This window comes from the organism of the source record quoted next, unplaced genomic scaffold, assembly GCF_019419815.1.
Source record: "Pyrus x bretschneideri cultivar Hongxiangsu unplaced genomic scaffold, Pyrus_bretschneideri_v1 Contig12, whole genome shotgun sequence".
Lineage (NCBI taxonomy): Eukaryota > Viridiplantae > Streptophyta > Magnoliopsida > Rosales > Rosaceae > Pyrus > Pyrus x bretschneideri.
This window is the reverse complement of record NW_025999413.1, coordinates 1470583-1489017: the sequence shown is the minus strand read 5'-3', so window position 1 is coordinate 1489017 and position 18435 is coordinate 1470583. Positions and strand designations below refer to the sequence as shown.

Here is an 18435-nt window from a genome sequence, read left to right as displayed (position 1 = left end):
AGGTGACTTTCTGTAGGAATATTTGTTGCCACATTCTGCGTATATGAATTTTTCGATGTTTCGAGAATACGATTTGGTAAAAATTATACTATAGGTAGTTAGACATTTGAAACAAAAAAATTTCAACTATTATATTGTTACACTTAATATATTAAATCGTATTTTCAACACATTAAAAATTTTCTCAGTCGCTGGGTTCTGCCACTTTGTTTTGTTGCCTTGCCTGCTGTTTTATGAACGGATGTTACTTTCTGGAGTTTGTCTGAGCTTGCTATGTGCACCGAATTGTTTTTTTATTTTTACCTTATTTTCTGAATGGAGAAATGCAAAATCAATTTCATGTTTTCCACTCATAAGTTTCCAACAAACAAATAAGGGAATTATTATTAACATTTTAAAAATCTCATTTGGCATTTCAAACATTCTATAATTAGAAAGAAAAATACATTTTGTGCAGAATGTAGAATGAGATTTTTGGAATGTTAATAACAATTTCCAAAAATAATTCAACTCATAAGAAAAGAAATGCGAATCTAAATCTAATGTTGACATGTGAAAAGCAGGAAAAAAAAAACACATCTTTCAATTCAATTTTAATTTAACTCATGTGGCATTCAATTACACAATCGTGGATCCTATGCACTAGCCATGTAACTACTCCAACAAAAAAAATTGCTAAGTAAATACGAAAGATAAATTCTCAACTTTTTTATATTTCACACGGCACGTTATAATTTGATTTTTAATGCTGATAAATCATATGATAATAAAAGTAAAAATATTTTTGTGATTCATTCTCGTTTCTGAAAGAATATATTGTCATGATGAAGTCAAAGCTTACCATTTTTTAAGAAAAAACAAAAAAGAACCAATCTAAGTCACATATAATAAAAATTATTGTAATAATAGTAGGAATAATATTCGAGAATTAAAAAAGAAAATCCTTTTAAAACACTGTTTTGGTTTGTTAATTGGAATCTGGGATAACCGCAGGAACATAACGGCGTTAGAATCCAAGTGGAGGTTTCCCCTTCGATTCGAAGGATGAAGATGAACGACCCGAACATCAACGTACATAACAAATCATCAAATACAAATCAAATCGAACCAAATTTCGATCAACCCATCATCCCCAAATGGCTGGATTAGAAGAACTTAGAAAAAAGCTCACTCCTTTGTTCGACGCCGAAAAGGGCTTCTCCGCCGGCGGCCCTTCCTTGGAGCTCGACCCTTGCGATTCCTACACTGTAAGCACTTTTGACTTTTTTCTGCAATCCGAATAATCAAAGTTTGAATTTTGAATTTTGGGTTTCTGGAAATTGTGGAAATTTGATTCTGGGTTTTGTGGTGAAGCTATCGGACAGTGGAACGGTGAACTTGCTGAGCAGATCGTACGGCGTGTACAACATCAATGAGCTCGGATTGCAGAAATGCACGACCTTGGCGGTGGACGACAGCGCCGAGAAGACCTACCGGTGCGCCTCGCGGGAGATGAGGGTGTTTGGGGCAATCGGCAGCGGTGCCAGCAGTGTTGTGCAGAGAGCTATCCACATTCCCACTCATCGGATTCTAGCTCTCAAGAAGATCAACATTTTCGAGAAGGTATCATTTTTCACCTTTTCGGATATATTCTGTTTATGTTTTGATTTTTACAGTAAAAAATGGGATTATATGGTTGCTTAGTAGTATGTACTTTGATTTGCCCAGTGTAAATTCCAAATTTAGAAGCTTTATGCTAGTGATTAGAGATCCGAATGCAAATGGTGCGAAAAACCCGGCAAATTTTGAGTGTGGGAATTGAATTAGTGTTGTTTGTTGCATGATAGGAGAAAAGGCAACAGCTGCTTACTGAGATACGAACACTATGCGAAGCACCTTGTTACCAAGGCCTTGTAGAATTTCACGGCGCATTTTATACACCGGATTCTGGACAGATAAGCATAGCTTTGGAGTATATGGATGGAGGATCGTTGGCGGATGTATTAAGATTGCAGAAAAGAATACCCGAACCTCTACTTTCTTCTATGTTTCAAAAGCTTCTACATGTAAGCATATGCACACTGGGTTTCAGCTAGATTTTATCAGAATATTGGCACATTTGCATGGTGTTTAAGCTTCTTATTCTTATGTTTTAATGTGGAAGGGTCTGAGGTACTTGCACGGAGTTAGACATCTAGTCCACAGAGACATAAAGCCTGCCAATTTGCTCGTGAATCTGAAGGGTGAGCCAAAAATAACAGATTTTGGTATAAGTGCTGGCTTAGAGAATTCAATGGCAATGGTTTGTGATCCTTGTACTTTGATTTAATCATCATGATTCATCACTGGTTTCTTAACTGCATTCATTTCCGCTATTGGCAGCATCTCCTTTCATGTTACATATGACTCATAGATGTTAAAAGTGGTCTTTCGGTATTAACAAATCTAACAATGTAATTACCAGTGTGCGACATTTGTTGGGACGGTCACATACATGTCGCCTGAGAGAATTCGAAATGAGAATTATTCTTATCCAGCTGATATTTGGAGCCTTGGTCTTGCTCTCTTTGAGTGTGGTACTGGAGAATTCCCGTATACAGCTACTGAAGGACCTGTCAATCTTATGCTGCAGGTAACATGATTATATTTGCCAATCTTATGCTGCAATCATATGCTTTCCATTGCCTACATTCGTCGTTGTTTTGCAACTAAAGTGCTGAGGTCACTGGCAGATCCTGGAAGATCCATCACCTACACCTTCAAAACACAAATTTTCACCAGAGTTCTGCTCGTTTATTGAAGCTTGCTTGCAAAAGGATCAAGATGCTAGGCCAACAGCAGAGCAGGTGATCATATTAACTACAGATTTCAATCTGGGAGACGGTAGCTTGACATCAACATTGTTTAACTAGTATTCTCCTCCTGCAGCTACTTTCACACCCCTTCATCACAAAGTACGAGGATTCCCAAGTGGACTTAGCAGCATTTGTCCGAAGCGTATTTGATCCAACACAAAGGATGAAGGACTTGGCAGATGTGAGTACTTGACCCTTGCATTATCTTTATACCAACAAATGTGCGCTAAAAACCGCTTAAAATTGCTAAGTCTAAATCTTATCTCTAACAATTTGTGATCTACTGCTATTGATCTAAGCTATTAATTTTTTTTTACCAGATGCTTACGATACATTACTACCTACTATTTGATGGACCTGATGAGCAATGGCAACATTCAAGGACGTTATACAACGAAGATTCAGTTTTCAGGTACTGAACAGTGCTACTATAATTTTGATTTCCAGCATCTAATTGATATAGACGGCGTTGTTGAGTTCTTGCGGAATCACTGTGGGTCGTTGAGTTCTTTTATCTTTTTAGTTTCTCAGGAAAGCAACATGTCGGCCCAAATGATATCTTTGCGACTCTATCAAGTATCCGGAGTACACTAGCTGGTGACTGGCCTCCTGAAAGACTTGTGCACGTTGTAGAAAAGCTTCAGTGCCGCGCCCACGGTCAGGATGGAGTGGCCATTAGGGTATCCGGATCATTCATTGTTGGGAATCAGTTCCTCATATGTGGAGATGGCGTACAAGTGGAGGGGTTGCCAAGCATCAAAGATCTTTCCATTGATATTTCGAGTAAGCGAATGGGTACGTTTCAGGAGCAGTTCATCATGGAGCCGAGCAACATAATTGGTTGCTACTCCATAGCTAAACAAGAACTTTACATTATGCAGTAAAAAGTGGATGATCCCGTTTTACTGTCGGAATAAGTTATCAGTGTGTGATGTGATGTCGAAGATAAATTCGATTTACGGCCAAAAGCTCTCGTGAGCAGACTTGCTATGTATCATTTAACATACTTGTAGTCAATTGTCCATAATATTCGTAGTTATCCTTGTTATTTGTAACTTATATCGAACGAAGTATACAGTCATCCGTTGATCCCCTATGCCACCAACCCATCACCCCACCACTGCCGTCAACCACCCACCGCACTCCAGCAACACACCATCCACCACCGCCTCGCCAGGTCCCATCGCCCTGGTGCCGGGGTAGATTCCCTTGGTTTGGTTAACATGTTTTTGGGACATTTGAATTAATTACCTATGGATACGCCAGTTAAAAGATGATATTATGAAAGGCCGAGTAAAAAGGATAAAAAGACCTAAGAAGACTTGAAAAAAGATTCCAAGAAAAAACGTACTAGCATTCTAAAATTCATACAACCAACCACGCTTAATTCGTAAATATTCTTAGTTTTCTACTTTCTTAAGGTTTGAAAGCCTCTCAGTACTACGGTATGATAATATTCCTCTTCATTTAAAAATGAGATTAAGTTCAAATCTCGTGGATAACAAATTCAATTTTCAGTTTCCAAACAAATTTTTAATTTCAAAAAAATGCAAACAAAAAATAAAATAATTATCATACGGTTTCCAAATTTTATTTCTGTATTTGCTCAAGGGGCGCTACCCTTCCGGGAAAAAAAATCGTGTGTTTATATTTCCCGTTAATTTACTTTAATTAAATTCAAATCGCCTCTTCTTAATCAGGATTAGATTGTAATGAAAAAGAACTCATCAGATTTGCTCAGTAAGCGTCTAAAACTGTATTCTGAATCACGCCCAGTTGCTTGTGGCACAAAAATACAATGCGACCAGAGCGATTTTCATCAAAAAGATCCTTCTGTATACGCTTTACATACAATATAGAAACCTGCACAAAATCAATCCAGGAAAAAAAAAAAAAAAAAAAAAAAAAATCAAACTTCGAAACAAAGAATGAGATTTCGAGAAAACAAAGCGTCAGCGAAATTTTTGTACTTACGGTAGAAATTATCTGAAATGGGGTTGATCGATCCAGTTCTGAAGCAGTAGACTCAGAGGCAATGTCAGCACTTTGTACAATAAACCCAAGACCTACAAGTTTAAGGGAGGTACTCCAAAGTAATCACGAATTGTTTTCCTTTTTAGAGAGGAGGGAGGGTGCAGAACAGAAGACGGGCTGTCCAATGCAGCTTCGGGGGTCTTCTCCAAGGTTTTGCTAAAGTCAGGATCCGACGTAGATTGTTTCTTTTGAGACGGGGGAGTACTCATTTTATGCATACTAATCGGATTGAGTGAGTTAGTTTTGTCTAATCCTTCATCTGATGGACACAGATTTCCGGAATCCTTTGAGGTATGCATTGTTGATTCATTCATCAGAAGCTTTCTACACTCTGCACTTGGGATTGCCATGACTCTCCTTCGAATGGTAGATGGAGAGCTTGTGCTTGGGGAGTCACTATTCTGAGAGTTCCAAATGCGAACCTATCGAGATGAAAAATACAGGAGAAGGGTCGAATTTAATACGTTTTAGAAAATAGCATGTACTTGTGAAAATTGATGAATGTACAATCTTATCCATGAACTATCTTGCATACCGTAAAATCATCTGACGAAGTTGCCATCTTTCCGACCTCAAACTGGGACCTATTCGAAGTTGAAAAACAGTTCAATCATTTGTCAAGAAATATTGAAAACCAGCAGCATTAGGGTAGGAATGGAATAGGATACATACCAATCCACTGCAGTAACTTCCCTGTCGTGGCCTTTCAATATAATGGGGTCTTCCTGAGGCTTGTTTACCTGGTTGACATTACCGATAAAGTCATTCTCGATCCAAGAGCAGTATCAAGTAGCGCCTTAAAAACGAAACCTTACCTGCCAAATATAGGCATTTCCATCGCTAGAGCCACTGAGTATTTGAGCAGCATCAGGACTAATAACTGACTGCAATTACATGTTTGAAACAAAAAGTGTAAGTAGGTGGGAAATCGCAAACTGGACTAGTGCACTCATCAACAGCAATGTTTACCTTAACAAAAAAAGTTTCAATCCGGCATCCAGTGAACGTTTGCATAGCACCCTTTTGTAGCTGAAGTACATTATACAAATATATGCTGACAAAACACAGGAAAAGAAGTGTTATAGGTTGAAAAATTGATTAGTTTTTACAAGACTTGAAAGAAATATTAGTTTCTTATGCTAGGAACAACTAAGGTGATGGTTGTATGGTACGGGGATATGCGCTGAATTTCAAGGCATCAAATTTCAGATAATATCTTTCGAGCATATAAAGATGTGCTAATATAGAAAAAGGTACCTGTTATCCATGCATGAAGCTGAAAGAAACACTCCGTTTAGATCTTGGGATAAGCTAGTTATACCGTGTAATCGTCTTTCCTGAAATTAAGAGAATTGCTAGCTATGAAGACATCATCAAATAATCCAACCACTTGTTGCTTGCTTTCTGCTAAACTGTCATGAGCCTTTGGCTGTTTTTATTTTGTTTCAGGTTTTTAATCCTTGTAATATAAGAAACCATAAACCAGAAATGATCCTGATATCATCAAGGTGAACAGAAAAAATATATGCAGTTCTTCACAGCTTAATTTACATAAGACACTTAACCAGTAGAAAATTAGTACCATCACAGAGTGCCAGACATACCTTCTCAGTTGACTCTGGTTGAGGGCACGTCTGTGTGACAACATTTTTCAAACTTCTGGTATCCCAAAACTTGACAATGCTGAAACGAACCATAAGATTACATTAGTATGATATGCATTTGACAAGGAAATTTGGCGTTCCATTATGCTGTATCATTTCCAATGTCCCTATATACCTGTCCACAGCTCCGGCAGTAGCAATGGAGACCTCATCTTTAAGATAAAGAACTGACGTGATGCTCATGGAAACAGCCTGTAAAAGCTGAAGTCTGAATGAAGAGTACATAATAATTTATAAGAACCATTATCAGAAACATACCTTTCCGCGCCTTACACGTTTTGCCCGTGGAAAAATGTGAGCCCCTGTAACCACGGCAGTTGAGCTGAAAGAAATTATTATGGATTAGAATTAGAAAATAAATCAAACTTATATCGACAATGAAAATATACTTTACGAGAAGTTGTTTACCGTATAGAAAGCTCCCCCTGCATATTTGTGGAGCTTGAATTACATCTCATATCCCAAAGAGCAAAGGAGCCATCTCTCGAACCAGAGACAATAATCTCTGTCAGATGAGAAGCAATAGTTCAAATTAGTTGTATTTCTCATTAGTCATAACACAAAAATAGCACAAGCAAATAAATATACAAAAACCCACATTCAGATGAGAATATAAACCTACCGGGATTAGTTGGATGAGGACAAAGAGATTTCACACTTCCTGTGTGCCCCATCAGTAATGCAGTACATTTCTTTTCCTGAATATCCCATACCTTGATCTGGGAGAAAATAGAAAAGGCCAAGGAAAACACAATCTTTAAACTGAAGTAGCTGTGATATGAAATGAGAACTACTTAATGCAACTTTCCTTACAAGGTATATCAAATTTCATAACTTTAATTATCTGAGTTATGTAGCACATTGCAGTAAGAGTTTAATCCTAATAAATTCAATACAATTCCCTTTCCTTTACAGAAATGAAAGTTTGCTACAATTGTAAAATCGTCAAGTAAAGAGGCTGGACTAGAACTTAATCACTTACAGTCTGATCACCAGAAGCTGTCATAATTTGAGTGTCATCCTGCAAAAACATTTATATTGCAAAAGACACATTAGCACTAAAAAGATGAAGACTTTGCAATCTTAAATTTTGTTCTCCGATTTTGTTAACCCATCTACTAAATTAACACCAATAATACTTAAAAAAAGGATTTGCACTTTTGACAGCTAGTTACAGATTAACAGCAACGTCATTTTTTCCAGTCAACAAATTAACAGCAATATCACTTCCCAATTTCTAATAGTTGACATGTAACATTCTACTCCTCAAGAATTTCCGGCTTCCCCATTCCGCCATTCAATAACCTATTGTGTGTAGCATACACAAATATCTATTACAATTGAAGATTATTGAGAGAATAATTCAAAATTAGAGAGAAAATTTATGGATTATACCTTAATCCAACAGATATCAAACACAGTGTTTTGATGCGCAACCCAATCGCAAACCCTAGTTTTATCTGAAAACAATAAACCCAAACAATCAATTTAGTCACCATACAACACAAACCATAGCAATCAACAATCTATATCAATCGATTCGATCTCCAAGTAATCAACCTGCGTTTTCTTGGTGAGATGCAGATGCGGAGAACTTGCGACGTGTATCGAACAGGCTCAAGTACCCATCCTCGTCGGACATGGCGACTATGTGCGAGCTTTTCCAAGTCTGCACCGAAATTAAAATGATAAATGAAAAATATGATTTTGATTAGTTCCAAAAATTTAGTTCACGATTCAAAAAGGCCAAGAGGAACATATTTGTTTACCTTGCCGAACGAAATCGCCATCGGAGGGCCGTTGTGCTCTGCAGCGATGGCGCCAATTTCGTAGAAATCTGATGCCAAGCCATTGGTGTACGGCCGCTTCCGAGCTGGGAAAAAACGCAGCGTTTAGTTATCATGAGATGCGCTATCAAATTGATTGCTAAAAAGTGTAGATTTAGGGAGAGAGAGAGAGAGAGGAACCTCTGAATCCGTGAAGCTCTCTAGATCTGATGTCTTGGAAGAACGATTGGGGCTTTGAGATCTCCATCGAAACCCTAAGACCGTAAATTGGATTGAAGAATCGTTAAAAGCAGCAGACGGCGGAGCTGCGGAGGAAGGATGTTTGGCGGAGAATAAGGGGTTTTCTTCTTCATCATCTTCTTTTCCTTTATGTATCTTTGGGGAGTTGGCGCGAGTGAAGTTTGGCGGGAAATGAGTTTGATGTTTAATTGCTGAAACTTTGACGGATATCAGCTGGCGCCAAAGCGGGGCTGACGTTTGCCGGTTTTCCCTTCTATTTTCTCCTCTTCTCCAATTCCTACACCCTTTTTTTAACTTTTTTATTTTATTTTTGAGATAATTAGAGCAACAGTTCTTAAATTTTAACTCAATTAAAGTTTTGACCTTTAAATTAAAAATTCATGAATATGTACTCCTAAATTTGTTATAAATATAGAGTAATAGTACCTAAATTTAAACTCAATTGGAGTTTTGGTCTCTAAATTAAAATTTTGAGAGTTAGTACTAGTTTGGTACTAAGATGCTTTTATAAAAAGTGAGTATCAAAAAAAAAAAGAGCTAAAAAAAGGTGTTTGATAAACACTTAAAAACAGCTTTTTTCACAATTTTGAATGAAAAAAAGCTGAAAACGTGAAACAACAAAAATGAGCTTATTCTCACAGCACAGCAAAAACAGTTTTTTTTCAAAGCACAGCAATACCAAACCAGCCCTTAATCAAAAGGACCTTCCACATTATAACAAGTTAAGAACTAATACGCACAAACTTCTAATTCAAGGACTAAAGCTTTAATTGACCTAAAATTCAGGGATCATTGCTAAAATTCTCTTTCTTTTTAAAACTATTTTACTTTATGATCTTTTTCCTGTTTAGTAAATGGACTCTAAATTCACAAAATAACAATAAGCAAAAATCATTAATTTGGTCATATAAAATTTAACTAAATTGACGATGTTAGAGGAATATTCAAATTTTCAAAATATATTTTGTTCAAAAAAAAAATTCAAAATATATTATTCACGTGTCATATTTGTTATCGAAAAAGAAAATGTACGAAAGAGCAAAACTCTTTTCGTATGGACCTATTTAATGTACACCAATTTAGAAATAAGTCCAAAACTATAGGTTACATGACCCGAGCTAGCCCAAACCCGCATTTAAAACCGACCCGTATGAACAAACTCGAAGTCTGCTCTGTTCCGCTTAAGCCCTAACCTAAACCTCTACGTTTACAGTCTCTTCAGCCTCCGCGCGTGCTCTCTCTCTCTCTCTCTCCACCGCCGCTGCCATGGTGAAGCACCCCGCCGCCCCGGTGAAGCATAAGCATTACAGGCCTGCCGTATGTTCTAATTCACCTCTCCGTCTCCGATAAGCTCACCTATATACATATCAGTATTAAAAGAACAATTTCCAATATTTAATTTCACCATTTTCTCACACTTCCAGTTGATTTTCCCTCGAATTTGCAGGGAAAGAAGAAGGAAGGAAATGCCGCGAGGTACGTCACCAGGTCACAAGCTGTCAAGCAGCTTCAAGTCAGTCTTCCCCTCTTCAGGTCCGTCTGTGGTATTCAAGTTGTAATTTCTGTGTTTTCACATGATTTATGTAATTTATGTTAATGTAGGGTTTATCGATTGAATTATTGTATGATTGCTTAATACATGTTCATGCTGTTGGAAATTTTAGGAAATTGTGTATTCTAAAGGGCGTGTTCCCTCGGGAGCCGAAGAAAAAGGTGAAAGGAAATCACCATACCTATTATCATTTGAAGGATGTTTCTTTCATTCAGCATGAACCGCTACTCGAGCGGTTGAGAGAGATAAGAGCATACGAAAGGAAAGTAAAGAAAGCCGATGCGAAGAAGAACAAGGAACGGGCTGCTCTCCTGAAAGAGAGAAGGCCCACTTACAAATTAGATAGAATTATTTTGCAGAGGTTTGTTGGGTTTTTCTTACTGTTAAAAAGTTAGTTGCATGTCTGTTATTGTATGCCGAGCCTGACAGTCGTTGTTTGGTATGTTTGGAACTGCAGATATCCAAAATTCGTTGATGCGCTCAGAGATGTAGACGACTGCCTCACAATGGTTCACCTCTTTGCGGCATTACCTGCTATTGAGGACAGAATTGATGTCAAACGCATTCATAACTGTCGAAGGTAGATATTTGAATTTTTCTAAATAAAAGGAGTTTTGAAGTATGACATGATGCTTAGTTACTTCTAGGAGTTAATCGTTTTGTGGAATCTTCTCTTACTATTGGTGTTGCTTTCGTACCAGGTTGAGTCATGAATGGCAAGCTTACATATCTCGGACTCATAAATTGCGTAAAGTCTTTGTATCTGTTAAAGGCATATATTATCAGGTTTGGTTATGTACTGTACACTGCTTATTAAATCTTCAACTGTGCATTTTGTGTTATTTGGGTATGAATTCTTCCGTTGTTTGTCCATGCAGGCCGAGGTTAAGGGGCAAAAAGTCACATGGTTGACCCCTCACCCTTTGCAGCAAGTTTTGACTGATGATATTGACTTCAATATCATGCTAAACTTTTTGGAATTTTACGAGGTTATATTTCGGTTATATTTAGTACTTTGTATTTCTTTTTTTCTGTTATCAACCTCTGTGCTGTAATTGTGGTTCATTCCAACGAATCAAGTACTTAAATAAACTCTTGCGCTTCGTATGGTGCAGGCTCTTCTTGCCTTTGTGAATTGTCATTTATATCGTTCCATAGATGTGAAGTACCCACCGATTCTTGATTCTCGATTGGAAGCTTTAGCAGCAGGTAAAAGTTTTTACTAGTTGCTTATGATATTTTACAAGGTCCTACCTTGTCATTTAGAGTTTTTAATGCTGTTGAGTTGTGATTGTACATTTGTGCGTGTCTATTAATGGATTTCCTCAACTTTTCAGAACTTTATGCACTAGCACGATACCTTGATGCAAATTCTCGGTCCGCAGTGTTGGATTCTCAAGCTGCTAGTTTGTCTGGATCTGGGAATGGTGAGAACAAGAAGATTGAGACTTCGCTTGAAGAGTCTGAACTAAGACTTGCTCAACTTCAGCATCAACTGCCTTCGAATGAACCAGGTGCCTTGATGCACCTTGTTAAAGATGTTTCTGGCGAGGATGAAGAGGATAATGATACAAAGGAGTGTAAGCAACTCTTCAAGGATATGAAATTTTTCTTGAACCGTGAGGTGAGTCTTAAAATTTGAATTGCAATGTAGTGGATATTTTTGCAAAAAGTTATTTTCCTACCAACAAATAGGTCTGATGGGTGAGGCCTTTTAAGGGTGCTTTGATAGAAGAGAATATTAAAAGGCAATTATCTTTTAAAAAACCAATGGATAAACTCACTTCATGATTAATATTGGAATACTAGTCAACTTTGTTTCTTCTAGTTGATAGGCTACATGATAGGCAATAGAATTGTGTTTGGGTTTGATATGTTAATATTTTTTCTGTATTCAGGTTTACAGAGAGTCGTTGCTTTTTGTCATTCCTGCTTTTGGTGGCACTGTTTCCTGGGAAGGTGATGGGGCTCCATTTGAGGAAGCTGATGACAGCATTACCCATCAGGTAAGCTATTACTGTTTTATTTAATTTTTTATGGCTGAATCATTGGCTGATCTGGTTTTTCACTCTCTCCCCTCACAGAAATTAAAAATAAAAAAAATAAAGAAGAAAAAACCGAAAAGAACTGATCATAAGGCTGACAACACTGTTTGTTTATTTTGTAGATTGTTGACAGGCCAATGCATGGTCGTCAGACCCTTGCCAGGGAATATGTTCAACCACAATGGGTTTATGACTGTATAAATGCTCGGATCATTTTGCCAACTGGGGGTTATTTGGCGGGCAGGTAATATTAGGAGACATATTTCTTTGTTTTCCTTGTATATCAGTCCGTGTTTTCTACTATTTTGTTTAGTTGTTAACTCTCTGCCTTGGACCTTGGTGAAATGAATAGTTATAATTTCATATAGTATGTTCTGCTGCATCCACTAATATGTTTGTATGTGCACGCCTAGGTTATTTGGATGGGTGGACCCTTACTTACCCTTTCTTTTTATAATTTGATAGTCAAAGTTTCCGATTGTAAGATTGTTAATTTGGTTGCTCTTTAACAGGGATCCTCCGCCACACTTGTCACCATTTGTTGACAATGAGGCAGAAGGTTATGTTCCTGATTACGCTGAGACCATAAAAAAATGGAAGTCTGCTGGTGAAGTCCTCCCCCTGCCAGGTGTGGGACAAGAAGATTTGGAAGATCCTCAGAATTTACTGTCTGAAGGTGTTATTGACCGAGCAAAAGCAAAAGAAGCTGCAGAGAGAAAGAAGAAGGTAAAGAAGCTTTAAATAATAATGCTGAGATGTGTGATTTTTCTGCTAATTGATTTCATGACGTGCATAGAGACTTCATCGATTGGTTTTGATTGATGCTAACTGAATTCTGATGCAATACAGATGATGGCTCTTGAAAAGCAGTATCATGACGAATTGAATATGGAGCTTCAGGGCATCCAACATTCATCATCTACCTCGAATGTAGATAATCAGAACTCTGCCAAGGAAACCACCGAGGATATGGAAGAGTTTGATCCTGATACCGATCGTGACAATATGTCTAAAATGTTAATGTCCCGTAAGAAGAGGGGTGTTCTTGAAGCTATGGAGGTAAGTTTATTGATAATGTCCTGCTATTTTGATGTATTTTCCGAAAACTTCAGAAATTCCTTCTTGTACCTTATTTCCAACACAAGGATTCTTGGATGTTTTGATCATACAGAAAGGCAAAAAGCGAAAGAAGGACCATGTTGATGTCATCAGAGAACGGAAGAGAAAACTTAAAGAATCTAACAAATAAGCGGGCTAAGGCAGTCAAGAAGTCTGCGTCATACGGTGTTGTTATTGACATGCTGTTTTCGGAGCTCAAAAGTCTGGAGGGTGTTGATGCCGCCGTGGAAATTTTTGGGTTTGATTTTGTTATTGACCGAGTGACTTCTGTAATCTTTAGTTATGTTTGAACGTTGAACTTTTAAGCTGTTGTCCAAGCATATTATCAATACAAACAATTTATAATTATCGCTAATTTACGTAAGTTTTCACAAATTTATTTATGCCGTCTCTTTTTAGTGAATTTTCTTGCCAAGGATTGGTACTGTTAAGATATATTTTAACAAGCCAAATATTGCTCTCTTGAGTCGAATTATCTCAGTATTTGAGTAGGGTTGGTAGGGGAGTGAGGGACCATTTTTTTAATTGGGAAATGTTAGTCACGCAACGTGGCAGCATCCTAACGGTGGTCCTCATCCCTTGGGATGATGATGACGGCGCAAGGGGCGTACTTCTTCAGAGGCAATACTGCCGTTAACTATATAAACCGCACCCCCAATTGAAATTAACTTCATTTCTGTGCGATCGCTATCAAAATATCTCTCGATAATTCTTTCACCAAGGAACATGTACGCCCAAACAAGAACTCTCATCCTCCTCTTCTCATTGGCATCCGTATGGTTTATCGGCTTACCACCTTCCACCGCCGCCCCTGCAACCCCCATTGTCCCTACCGCTGCCCCTACAACCCCCACTGTCCCTACCGCCGTCCCTGTACCCCCCAGTCTCCCCAACTCCGCCCCTGCAACCCCCATTCTCCCTACCTCCGCCCCTGAAACTTCCGTCCCTGCAACCCCCACTCTCCTTACCTCCGCCGCTGAAACCCCCATTCTCCCTACCTCCGTCCCTGCAACCCCCACTCTACCTACCTCCGCCCCTGAAACCCCCATTTTCCCTACCGCCCCACCTACCACCACCACTCTCCCTGCCGCCACCCTGCTTCCCCTACCATCGTAAGCACCCTAACCCGCCGTACTACCTTCACTCAAGGAAAGGACGACGACTGGCCAGAAGAAGACGACGAGCTTCCGGTGAGTAGCTGGCCGGAGGAAGTTCCATGGCCAGACAACTGGACCCCGCGTGCGGAAGATTGCGTCAACTCCCCCAACCCAAGAAACGCTAGTAGTAACAATCTTGGCCGCTGCCCGAACTTGCAGGTGCTTACTGCATTCGCAGCGTGGACTGTCGTCATTGCTGTTGCTTTGGCGTTCTTGATCTGCTGCATGACTGCACATCCAAGATAGTTGTATAGGAGTGTATGAACACGTGTCATTTGTATGTTGATAGAGCCATGTGGCACCATCTTAGTGGTTGAGGTAAGAGCCATGTGTCACCATATTAGTGGTTGACTAGTTAGTTTGTTAGCTACAGTTGTAAGATTCCGATGTAGCATATAACTCCGATTAGCTTGTATGAATACAAACAGAAATTATTTCTCTCTAGAAGTCTAAATTTTTATTTATTGTTTCATTTTAATTCTTTTTCTGTTTGTTTATAATATACCAGATAAAAGTTGTGTGTGTTTATATATATAATTTTTTTTTAAATTGGAATTAAAATTTAAAAAAGGAAAAGTAAAAAGTGGGGGAGAGAAGTAAGAGAAATAAGATTATGATAAATGTCGGTAAGGGAAGGGAAAACAGCAAAAACTTGTTACTTTGATGCCCATATATTATTCTTTTTAATGTTTTTTATGTACAAAAATTAAAAAATTAGTCATATTTTTCAAGGCATAATAACAATATGAACTTTATCACATGTCAAAATTCAACAAAATATTATCAACAAATTTGTAATAAAAGACACTTGATAAAATTTTATTATTAAGAAATATTGTTTCTTAAATATAATAAATTTCTAGAAAACGGTGTCACTATTTTTAAAAATAATAGTCACAATTTCTAGATATTAACGCTATTTCTAGAAACAGTGGTCACCATTTCTAGACAGTTATAATATTTCTAGAATCAATAGATTATTTCTAAAAACTAGGTTACTATTTTTAGAAACAGTTGTCACCATTTCTAAATAATGATACTATTACAAAAAAAAAATTGAAGAAAAACTTTTATTCTTTAGTATTATAAACAATTCTTATTTTAATTTCAAAACTGTAATTTTAACAAATTTTTTAAGTTTGTGTCATGTTGTCTGGGTTAAATAATAATATTGCAATCCAAAAGAAAATGAAAAAAAAAACTTTTATTTTAAATTTTATAGACCGTGCTTATTTAATCTGAAAAAGGTGATTTAAATTTTTATAAAATATGAGTGAGTGAATGGATGGACCCACAAGTCTCATCCAACTTTGACCAAAGAGACTGAGAAATAAAAAGATAAAAGATAAAGGATAACTGGAGCAAAAACAAAAGCTTTCCAAACCACAATTTTGCTTTGTCAACGGTTGGGTTGCTCTCTCCTTTGCTCTCTGATGTCAGTATGTTATCAAATATTTGCAAGAAAGTTTATTAAGGGAATTTTAACAAAAAGTTTTTGATAGTATTTATTTTAACGAAAAATTATATTTTTTTATAAAATAGTCAATTCTGGTACTATTTATTTTACCATTTATTTTGTCATTATCGTTAAAACTCAAAGTTATCAAGTTATTTTCATTAGTTTTCATTTTATTAAGAGCAAAAACAAAGCAATGCAAGTGGAAAATGTGTTTCGGAGTGATTTTATTTGGATAGCAGATATACCATGTTCTGTAAGATTACGATGATATGACAGCGAAAGGACGCAGTCGAGCAGCGCAAGGACGAGGACGCAGTCGAGTAGAGCACAAAGACGCAGTCGAGACGAGGACGCGAGCAACGTCTTGCTTAGCAGTCCGCTACCTTTCGAAGGGTCTTGCTAAAAACCTTAAGTGAGGAATTTAATCGAAGCGAGTCCCTCCTAGTCTCGCTAAAACTAATCCTTGTAACTAACAAACACGAAATTACAGTAACGTCATTCAAAACATCCCTTCATTGCCAAAACTCTTCATTGTATTTTTCAAATCACAAGTCCAATATGTTGTAGCAAAAGTAGAAAGTTACTTTCGTACTTTTATTCCTTATCATTATAAGATTATTTTTAGTTAAATTTAAAAGTTTTGAAGTTTATTTTTTTATTAGTTTTTTTATTTTTTAAATAAAATAATATGTTACCAATAAAAAAATAAACACGTTAATAATTCAATTATCAATAACAACATCATTTCGTTTACAAAATTTAGTTTAAAATTTGTTGGCCCTAGCATTATCCATAATTAATTAATTCTCTCTATCTTACGTGTGTTTCTAGTTTCATTAGGTTTAGGTTACCGGATACAAAACTGTAGTTCTATTAGGTTTAGGTTACCGGATACAAAACTGTAGTTCTATTAGGTTTAGGATACCGAATACAAATTTGGAGAATTTCTTCCTCAGTTACCTATATATATATGGGAAGAGATTCCATCGATCATTAACTTGTACAAATATTCTCAACTCAAATTCAACTGAAAATCCAAGTCGACATTCGTACGAAATCCCCCGTCGACCGCCGCAAGGATGCCGATCAGAAAAGTTTCCCCGGAGACAAGGATGAAGCTGACTCAAGTTGTTTTTGCAATTTTTCAGGTCACATTCTCTTACTGCCGCCTATCAATAAAGCTGTTTTCCCTCCCTCTCCATTTTGTTCTCCACAAGCTAGCAAGTGCAAAGGTCAGAGTAAAAACAACGTTCCCACTGATAAATATTCGTACCAGTAGGTGGTCCGGTGAACTGCCCGTAGAAATCATGCAACTGATTCTACGGCGGTTATGCGTATCGGACCATCTACGGTGCGGTACTGTATGCCGTTCTTGGCGAGCGGCGGTTAGTGCCACTAAACCTAAGGGTTGCCCTCAACTTCCATGGCTCATGCTCCGTTCTCACCCTTTCTCCCTCGAAGAACACCGCTTTCTGAGTCTTGGAGACCAAAAAACTTACAAGTCTTCATCTATCAACCCTAATGATTATATAAGCAGAAGGGATTGTGTTGGTTCAGTTGAGGGGTGGTTGATCATGATCGACAGCGAGTTTTGGCGTCCCGAGGGTTTTTTGTATCCTTGGTCATTTGGCTTGCACTTGCTAGATTACAACCTCAAGTATCCATACGCGACTGTCAACTTCTTCTTGAATCCAACGTCGGGTGCCCGAGTCATGCTCCCGTCACAATCTACGGTTCGATATGGTTACAGCAGCAGACCTTTCTTCTTCAAGAAAATAGTGGCCTCATCGGTGCCAATAACGACATCGTCTCCAGGTCATCATCGTCAGCTAAACCCATCGTGTTTTGTCGCCGGCCTTTCCGCAGGAGGTCGTTATTTGGCCTTTTGTAGACCAACTGATAAACTATGGACACGCATTGATCCGATGCCGGACGCTAGACGTTTAAGGATTCAGGATATAGAAATAATTGATGGGAGATTGTTTGCTTCAATTCGGAATTCATCGGAGTTAATCGTTTATGACCTTGAAACATTATATGTTGACGATCATGCCAATGCCGGTCCTTGTGGTAGTATTTACAGGAGACCGCCTAAAATGTTGGTTATGCTTCATCCCCGTCCAGTTCCTTCCTTGCACTCTACAAATACCATGCCTGGAGTCGTGCGCTATACCGAATGTGAAAAAGTTTACTTAGCAAAAGATCCGACGTCGAAGGACTTGTTTATGATTTTCCATCATGTTAGTTTTGCTTATGAAGAAGAACCAATAATTCCTTGGTCCGGCCTAGGTTGTAATTACGTCATTCCACCTCAAACTCATGGATTTCGGGTGTTCAAGCTCGAGTGTAACAACAGTGGTTCTCGGTGGAAAAAGGTTGACGACCTTGGTGATCGGATATTGTTTATGAGCGAGGCAAGCAACAAAGTAATCTCTGCTAGTAGCCTTACTAGTCCCCATTACACGACGGAATTTGAAGAAAACTGCATCTATTTTGCTTTTGATAATCCCTGTCTAGCATCACCATCCACGGGGCGCGATTTCG

General features: G+C 37.9%; 4 protein-coding genes across 4 annotated transcripts; 3 read left to right on the top strand and 1 right to left on the bottom strand.

Annotated features, from left to right (window-relative positions):
• The first annotated feature begins 984 nt into the window (after positions 1 to 984).
• Positions 985 to 3873, top strand: LOC103926960 (mitogen-activated protein kinase kinase 3). The gene is made up of 9 exons (XM_009335845.3): positions 985 to 1247; positions 1354 to 1602; positions 1827 to 2045; positions 2144 to 2281; positions 2444 to 2611; positions 2712 to 2825; positions 2908 to 3015; positions 3155 to 3246; positions 3358 to 3873. The coding sequence occupies exons 1-9, from the start codon at positions 1137 to 1139 to the stop codon at positions 3716 to 3718; spliced, it is 1560 nt and encodes a 519-aa protein (XP_009334120.1). The 5' UTR covers positions 985 to 1136; the 3' UTR covers positions 3719 to 3873.
• A 668-nt stretch (positions 3874 to 4541) lies between these two features.
• LOC103926963 (denticleless protein homolog) lies at positions 4542 to 8832 on the bottom strand. The gene is made up of 17 exons (XM_009335848.3): positions 8500 to 8832; positions 8302 to 8405; positions 8093 to 8201; positions 7928 to 7992; positions 7515 to 7553; positions 7155 to 7251; positions 6941 to 7037; positions 6791 to 6854; positions 6648 to 6724; positions 6473 to 6551; positions 6126 to 6205; positions 5838 to 5922; positions 5684 to 5752; positions 5541 to 5608; positions 5404 to 5452; positions 4809 to 5290; positions 4542 to 4697 (listed from the first exon to the last, which is right to left on the bottom strand). The coding sequence occupies exons 1-16, from the start codon at positions 8564 to 8566 to the stop codon at positions 4901 to 4903; spliced, it is 1539 nt and encodes a 512-aa protein (XP_009334123.2). The 5' UTR covers positions 8567 to 8832; the 3' UTR covers positions 4542 to 4697; positions 4809 to 4900.
• Positions 8833 to 9715: 883 nt separating this feature from the next.
• Positions 9716 to 13630, top strand: LOC103926962 (pescadillo homolog). Its single transcript, XM_048577846.1, has 13 exons — positions 9716 to 9876; positions 10007 to 10092; positions 10224 to 10472; positions 10569 to 10691; positions 10813 to 10897; positions 10990 to 11100; positions 11227 to 11320; positions 11449 to 11735; positions 12010 to 12117; positions 12279 to 12400; positions 12669 to 12882; positions 13006 to 13215; positions 13328 to 13630. The coding sequence occupies exons 1-13, from the start codon at positions 9826 to 9828 to the stop codon at positions 13403 to 13405; spliced, it is 1818 nt and encodes a 605-aa protein (XP_048433803.1). The 5' UTR covers positions 9716 to 9825; the 3' UTR covers positions 13406 to 13630.
• A 371-nt stretch (positions 13631 to 14001) lies between these two features.
• LOC125474195 (merozoite surface protein CMZ-8-like) lies at positions 14002 to 14391 on the top strand. Its single transcript, XM_048577631.1, has one exon. It carries the CDS (start codon positions 14002 to 14004, stop codon positions 14389 to 14391), a length of 390 nt encoding a protein of 129 aa, XP_048433588.1.
• The last annotated feature ends 4044 nt before the right edge of the window (positions 14392 to 18435 follow it).